General features: G+C 57.1%; 1 protein-coding gene across 2 annotated transcripts; it reads left to right on the top strand.

The window, feature by feature from the left end:
* The first annotated feature begins 444 nt into the window (after positions 1-444).
* Positions 445-7,291, top strand: ARID3C (AT-rich interaction domain 3C). Of its 2 annotated transcripts, XM_004428329.2 has the most exons (7): positions 445-1,094; positions 2,949-3,021; positions 4,815-4,998; positions 5,145-5,434; positions 6,001-6,183; positions 6,415-6,504; positions 6,963-7,291. In XM_004428329.2, the coding sequence occupies exons 1-7, from the start codon at positions 780-782 to the stop codon at positions 7,061-7,063; spliced, it is 1,236 nt and encodes a 411-aa protein (XP_004428386.1). In that variant the 5' UTR covers positions 445-779; the 3' UTR covers positions 7,064-7,291. The 2 variants fall into 2 exon arrangements, with proteins under 2 accessions (XP_004428386.1, XP_087300354.1); XM_087444228.1 differs by lacking the exon at positions 6,001-6,183.
* Positions 7,292-7,928: the final 637 nt, after the last annotated feature.

The raw sequence follows: 7,928 nt of genomic DNA, 5'->3' as shown, positions 1-7,928 counted from the left end.
CCTCTGCGTCTCTGCTCCATCTCTCCGTCTGTTTTTCCCTGTCTCTATCCGTTCCCCTCTATTTACTGTCTCGCCCTGTCTCTCATCTCCCTCTTCTGTCTCTGTCTCCTGCTGCGTCAGTCTTTCCCCATCTCTCTCAGCCGCTGTCTCACTATTTGTCTATCTCTGCCTCTGTTTCCGTCTCTGTCCCTCTCTCTGGACTGCCTGTCACTCAGGTCTTTGATGTTTATCTCTTGTTCCTCTCTCTCTTTTACCTTCTCTGTCTCTCTACCCAATATCTCTATCAGTCTCATCACTCCCCATCTCTGTCTCTCCACTGGTCTCTGCCTGATTTCTCTGTCTCTCCCCTCCTCTGTCTCTCTGTCCCATTTCCATTTCTATCTCCAGATCTCCCTGCCATTGTCTCTCTCTGTTGGATCTCTCTCTCCATCTCTCTCTGTTTCTTGGTTCTTTTTCTTTTTGTCACCCTCTCTGATCTGCTTAGTCTCTACCTGTCCTCGGTCAGTGCCCATTTCTGTCTCTTTGGGTCTGGTCTCTGTCTCTCCTGCTCTTTCTAGCTCTCTGTCTCTGTCGATTTCTGGGAAAGCTATTTTTCTGCCTTTTTCCTCATGGCCCCTCTGCACTTCCCTGAATCCATGACCACCTCCTCTTGTGTTGGGGGTTGTGGGGGCAGCAAGGCCCAGCACCCATAATTCCCTCCCCCACAGGCAGCCCTTTCCTCGGGGCCCCACCTGGTGCCAGCCCCTCCACCAGCGGGGGGACTGCGCCTGGAAGCTGTCATGGAGGCCCTGCAGAGGCAGCAGGCGGCCCGACTGGCCCAGGGGGTGGGGCCATTGGCCCCTCCACGCCCACCACCGCCACCACAACTTCCCTTGCCTGGCCCCCGGACCCTGCAGGCCCCTAAGGGGGCCTTGGGGGAGGTTGGGGCTGAGGAAGAGGAGGGTGCTGAAGAGCATGAGGAGGGAGAGGAAACTCAGGCAGAGGAGGTGGCAGCCGAGGAGAGCCGTCCAGGACCCCGGGGCCCCAGCTCACCTTCCAGCCAGCCACCTGGACCGCATGCCCATGAGTGGACCTACGAGGAACAGTTCAAACAGGTAGGACCCCCTCAATGTCAGGCCCTCCCTGCCTCCTCTCTGGGCAAAAGCAGAGCCAGGAGATTAGTAGCCCCCCAACCCCCACTGCCCTCTGCAGGATGGAAAGACAGAGACACAGAGACCTGGAGAGAGACAGGAGAAGACTGAAGGATAGATAGAGACAGGGAGGGAGGGACAGACACCCAGAGGCACAGAGTGAAGTGCCTAGGCCCACACTAGAGGTGCAAGAGCCGCCCAGAAACACGAGGCCACAGACTGGAAGCTCTCGGTGAGGCTGGGAGGGAAAGGGGGAGGGATGTAGGAGCCTTCAAGAATTCTTTTGAGGGATGGGGATCTAGGGACTGGGGATTCCAGGGCCAGCACCATCCTACCCTACCTTCTCACATATCAAGTCACAAGGTCATATTCCAGTGACCAGTGGGGGTGTCCTGGGCTGCCTACTTCTGTCTTTGGAAGAAGAATGGAGGTTGCCACTCCTTTGGCAAGCTGATACACCCCTCATCTCTTCCCCATCACACTCCCCCCATACAAATCCTCTCCCTGGCCTGAGTTGTTGGGTGACAGTTCCCAGCCTGGGATGGCCACTACAGCCTCAGTGTGACTAAAGGGCCCTTGTACAGTTAGGAATGCAAGATGTTACTCACAGGGCCTTAATTTGAGGTTCTTCCTCCCTGCGGAGCCCATCTGAGTGTTATTCTAAGGCACTACTCCAGACTGTCACTATGACAGTATCACGCAGGGCTGTGACTCTAGGTGTGCTATTCTGGTAATGTTGCTTGTAGGGTGTTGGTCTTGGGTATTTTCCAGAAGTGTTAATCTGTGGCTAACACTCTGCAGCATTAGTGTAAAACTGAGAGTGTTACTCAGGGCTCTGTTACTCTGGATACGTGGCTCTAGCGACAGTTTCTCCTGGGTGTAATTCTAGGTATTATTACTTGGAAAGTGTGTGTTATTTGTGGGTATCCATCTAAGACTTAGGGTTCAGTTCTGTGGGAATGTAGCTCTAAAGGTGGATCTCTGGGGTTTGTTACTCATGGGTGTTTTTTTCCTCTGAGAGTTTTTATTGGGGTATGGAGTGTTACCCATGGGTGTTACTCAGGGAATGTTACTCTGGAAAAATGACTGTTAACTCTAGGTATTGTTCCTCCTGGGTGGTATTTGGCAGGTGATACTGGAGGTGGGACTCTAGGTGATTGGGCATAGGTGGGATGACCCCCTTTCAAGGGCTTTCAAGTCCTGACCCTACAGATCCTGGGTGATGCAGGGCCATTGCCTCTGTGGCAGTATCTGCAGTGGGCAGATACTGTCCCTGAAAGGAGGTAAGACCAGAAGGTGGGCTGAGGGGCCCCAGGATTCAATCCAGGAGCTTCTGACATCCACCCTGCCTGAGGGATGGGTTAGAGACATCTTGGTCCCTCCTCCCCAGCCCTGGCACACAGAGGTGTGAACAGCAAGCAGCCCTCGCAGGAATGAATGAGAGTGAATGAGGGCCTGAGCTGGATCTGTCAGTTTCCTCAGTGTGGAACACAGCCCCAGCCTGACTTCCTCCCTAGGGCTGTATGCATGCCCTGGCGAGCAGGCTGAGCCTCCGCAGCTTCCTCCCTTCCCCTCCTCCCCAGATGGGTGGTTTGAGCTGCACAGGGCACCACTGGCCAGTGGAGGGTCTCCGTGTGTATTAGAAAAAAGTGCCCCTACCTGCCCCCAGGGGGAGAGAGTCTAATGCCAGGGAGTCCACATTTCAGACTCTACTTACCCCTTCAGCTGGGGACCCTTATTCAGGGGACAACCTGAGATGGAGTCCCAGGGGGATGGGGGAGTCAGCGGAGCTAGAAAATGACCTCACTCCTTCCCCAGCTGTACGAGCTCGATGCAGACCCCAAGAGGAAGGAATTTCTGGATGACCTGTTTAGCTTCATGCAGAAGAGGGGTGAGTGGGGTGATGTAAGGGAAGGACCCCCACTTACCAGGTTTGAGGAAGAGAGACCCCAGGGTTTAGTCCCTAGGTTGGGTCCTCTCTGCGGAGGCCTGAGCTTGGCAGCATCTATCCTTTGGGCTCTCAATAGCATCTTTAACCTCTGACCCTCCCCCTCCTCCACCCAGGGATTAATTAGTGGCCAGCCCACTGGCAGGTTAATGAGTATGGGATCAATTGGGAGGGTAGGAGGGGGACCTGGTGGGGGGCTGGCCTGGGGTGGGAGGGGTTCCCAGGACTGGGAGACTGGGAATGCCTTGGTCCTCTTTCACTGGCCTTTCCTCCAGGCTTGCCTCTCCTCAGTTTCCCCTTGCTTCAGGTGGGGGACACCCAGTGTGCTCTACAGCAGGAAGGACTGGGATTAGACTGAAGGAAGGACTTCTCAAGGGGTAGACTGGGGACAATGTGGGTTGTAGCTGTGGAAGAGGAGGAATTCCTTTCCAGGAAGCTCAGAGCTAGAAGAGAATGCAAGCAGGGTCCAGGAGGGGAGCAGGGTGGGCGCAGTCCATCACTTAGGCTTCTCCCCAGATTCATGGGTCTGAAGACTGACTCATTATCTCTCTCTACAAAGCTAATTAACTCACTCCGAGCGCGGCCTGATAAGCTGCTAATTAACTGGCTGCACTGCTCCCCTCCTTAGTGCAGCTGCTGGCCAAAGTCCCTCCGGCCCCCACCCCAGTCTAGCACTCCTTCCGGTCCCTTCCTAACCAGGGACCCTCGGTGGGGCCCCAGGTCCTTTTGCTCCCCTGGGAGGCCCAGTCATTCTGGTCCCAGTGTCCCCTCCCTGCCCCTTCCTCGAGGTCTGCCCTCCATTGGGGGGTGGGGTAGGGTGGTCTGAGCGGATCCTAGCACTCTCCCGCCACTCCCAGGCCCAGAGCTCTGCCTCCCTGCGGTCCCTGCCTCCCTCCGCGCCCTCTGCGGGGGGAGGGGTCCCGCGGGGCCGATAATTTCCCCCCATTAATCAGGCCGCAGCTAATTGTTCGGGTCCAAAGGCGGCGGCGGAAGGGGACGGGATCGGTAAGGAATTAACTGGGGCCCATCGCTCAGCGCAGACAGGCCCCTTTGTCAGGACTGGCCGGCGGGGGCGGCGCGGGCTGCGGAGTCGGCGAGCCGCGACGGGGGCTGCGGCTTCTCCCATCCGCTGTCCCCCTGCCTCGGGGGGACGCTGCTTAGGGGGGACGGCTCTTCAGCACTGTCACGAAGTCCTTCCTACGGTCTACCCCAGGGGGCGGCAAACTAAAGCCTGCGGGCCACATCTAGCCGCCTGCGAGATGAGAATGGTTTTACATTTTTAAATAGTGGAAAAAATTAAAAGACATATAACATTTCCGGACGCGTGAAATTGGAATTTCAGAGTCTGTAAATAAAGTTTTATTGGAACACAGCCGCGCCCATTCCTTAAAATTATTTAAATTTCCCTGTAGCTGCTTTCAGGCCACAACGGCAGAGTTGGAGCAGTTCTGACAGAGGCCGTTCGGCCCGCAGAGCCTAAACCATTCACCATCTGGCCCTTATCAGAAGAAGTCTGTCCACCCCTGGTCCAGCCTCCTGCCCTTCCTGCTGCAATGGAGGCCTGGGGGCTCTGTGGTGTCTGCCTGGAATCCCATCTCCCCATCCTCCCTCTTCCCCCGCTTTCTCGGGGGTCCCCCCTGTACTCGGGCCTCGTCCAGGCAGGCCTCTTTCAGTCCCCGAGGATGCCCGCAGACTGGGTCTTAGTCTAGTGCCCTGACTCTGTCCACTCGCACCAGGGACGCCAGTGAACCGCGTGCCCATCATGGCGAAGCAGGTGCTGGACCTGTACGCGCTGTTCCGCCTGGTGACGGCCAAGGGCGGCCTGGTGGAAGTCATTAACCGCAAGGTGTGGCGGGAGGTCACGCGCGGCCTCAGCCTGCCCACCACCATCACCTCGGCCGCCTTCACTCTGCGCACCCAGTGAGGCCGGGCGCGCGCGCGGAGGGGCGCGGCGCGGGGCGGGAGGGGGCGCGGAGGGCCCCGGGCGGGCGGCGGGGCTGGGGCTGGGGCTGGGGCTGGGGCCGGATCAGCTGGGCCCAGCCTCCCACCCCCCCGTCCGCCCCTAGGTACATGAAGTACCTGTACCCGTACGAGTGCGAGACGCGGGCGCTTAGCTCCCCGGGGGAGCTCCAGGCCGCCATCGACAGCAACAGGCGCGAGGGCCGTCGGCAGGCTTACACCGCCGCCCCGCTCTTCAGCTTGGCCGGGCCGCCCCCTCGGGGCTCTCTGGGCCCCGCCTCCGGGCCCGGTTCGGCCCCGCCCGCGCCCCCGCCCGGACCTCGCCCGGCCCAGGGCTCAGCCTCCGGCCTGCCGGCGCACGCTTGCGCGCAGCTGAGCCCGAACCCCGTTAAGAAAGGTTTGAGAGGGGAGGGCCTGAGCTTTGGGAGTCTCTGAGACCTAGGGGGCTCTGAGATATAAGGAACATTACAAACGTGGGGACTCTGAGGTCTGGGAGGCATTGAGGTACGGGGGCAGCAAGGACTGACAGGGCATTGAGGTTTGGTGTGCGTTAATGCTAAGGGGTCCTGAGTTTGGGGTCAATGGAGGCTTAGGGGCTCTGGGGTACTGGTTACTGCGGTGGGGGGCTGAAGCTCAGGAAAAGGTCCTTTATCCAAGGCAGCTCCACTCCACACCTCTCCACCCAGGGCTTCCATTTGCATGTGGTTTGTGCCTCCTATGACCTGGATTATTTACCGACCAAGAGCAAGGAAATCCCCTCAATTGTCTTGGACCAACCTAGACATATATATTGGCCCTTTGGGCTCTCCAGCTTCAGAGCCTCTAGGCTGAGACTGGATGGGAGGGGAGATTGAATTTCGTGCTTGAGCTTGGGTGACCTCCCTTGGTCAAAACCTGGGGAAAGAACAAAATGCAGAGATGGAGTTGGTTGGGGTGGGGGCGCTGAATGACCTGTTCTTCCAGAGGAGAGCGGAATTCCAACCCCTCGACTGGCACTGCCTGTGGGCCTGGCCTTGGGACCTGCACAGGAGAAGTTGGCACCAGAGGAGCCCCCAGAGAAGAGGGCTGTGCTGATGGGACCCATGGACCCACCTCGACCTGGCGCACCCCCCAGTTTCCTGCCCCGTGGCAAGGTTCCCCTGAGGGGTGAGAAAGGGTTTGTTGCTGAGAGGGCTTTGGGCCTGTGCACTGAGGGAGGATAGATCCATTACCTGATAGGTGTTGGGGATGGGGCAGATAGATCCCTCAATAGACAACTGTGTGATTACTGGTTGGGGCTGAAGTGGAATGCGGCCTGTGTATAGGGATGGAGAGGGTAGCTGGTAAGTCCGAAGTCTGATTACCCAAAATGTGACTCCCCTGCCCCCTCCTGGACAGAAGAGCAGCTGGATGGGCCTCTCAATCTGGCGGGCAGTGGTATCAGCAGTATCAACATGGCCCTAGAGATCAACGGGGTGGTCTACACTGGTATGGGTACTGCAGGCTGTCTACACTGGCATGAGGTCAGGGGTATTTACACTGGCATGGGGATTTTAGACTTTCTCTACGAGCATGAGGTTCAGGGATATCCAAACTTGCATGGGTAACATGGGGTTCAGGGGATTGCTACACTGGCATGGGTTAAAGGGGTGTCTACATGGCATGGGGTCCAAGGCATGACCTCTCTGGCATGGGTACCATGGGATGTCTGCCTTGTCATGGGCCTGTTAGTGTAAATCTTTCTTGTTTACCTGCTCAAGAGTATCTGTGTTGGCATAGGAACCTCTAACTGACCCAAGGGGCTTGTCCTCATTGGTTTGTGGCAGGGGTACGTGTGTGGTATTCTAGCAGTCAGAACACTGACTTTTGTTTCCCTCTTCTGTTTCCATACCCCAACCCCCTCCTGCTTCTGTTTTCCCTCTACCATCTCCTCATCCCTCTGCCAGGCATCCTCTTTGCCCGCCGCCAGCCTGTGCCAGCTTCCCAGGGCCCAACCAACCCTGTACCCCTGCCCCCTACAGGGCCCCCTTCCAATGCCTCACCCTGAGAGCTCCCACTTGGAATTAAGAGTTCCAGCCCCACTGCTGAGGGGTGACCACTTCCCCCCCCGTGCCACGTGGACTTGAAGCCTAAGAGTTTTCTTTTGATGTTACATCTACCTCATTGTAAAGGGAGGGCATCTCCTCCCTGGCCAACTCCAGCAGCATCTACCAAAGAGTTCTGCCCCCAGTAACCCCCATCATCTCCTCATGTGCCCCCATGTCATTGTCATCTCTTCGAGTCAGACCTGCTTCTCTTCAGGAGCCAGGTGAAGGGTTGGGTTGGGGTGTTGTGAAGGAGATGTCCCTCGGGTCACATCTGGATAATAAAGCTGCAGTCCCTCCCTCTCCAGTGCCTCCTCTCCTTCTTGTTTGGGTTTGGGGGTTGGGGAGGAATTATGTGGTATACACAGGCTGCAACCGGCCAGGAGTTCTCGGAGGGGAAGAGAGAATAGCAAAGGTCTATGAGAGTAGAAGATGTAGGTCTAATGAATCCGACTGCCTGAGTTCAAATCCCGATTCTGCCATATAGTGCTGGGTGGCCTTGGGCAAAACATTTAATCGCTGGAACCTTAGAAGACTAGAAGATTATGGTATCTCACAGGACCTCTTACCGATCTATGGGAATGGACCAACCCTGGAATAATGGGTGTGTTTATATGTGGGACCTCGGTGAATGGGGTGGGGAAACCTCTTTGGTACCCTGGAATTAGAAGAAGAAAGGCAAAGTTTGTCTTGACAAGCGGGAGCTGAAAGCTAGGGAACGGCCTGACAGGTAGCCGTTGCCTAGGTAACCAGACAGCTGCCGCTCCCTTCCGGCACTGAAGGACTGGATCGTGGCGTCACTTCCTGTATGGAGGGCCGCCCGTGCAC

The sequence above is a fragment of the Ceratotherium simum genome, chromosome 20 (genome assembly GCF_057802395.1).
Source record: "Ceratotherium simum simum isolate JZ-2026a chromosome 20, ASM5780239v1, whole genome shotgun sequence".
Lineage (NCBI taxonomy): Eukaryota > Metazoa > Chordata > Mammalia > Perissodactyla > Rhinocerotidae > Ceratotherium > Ceratotherium simum.
This window is presented reverse-complemented; position numbering and strand designations above follow the sequence as displayed.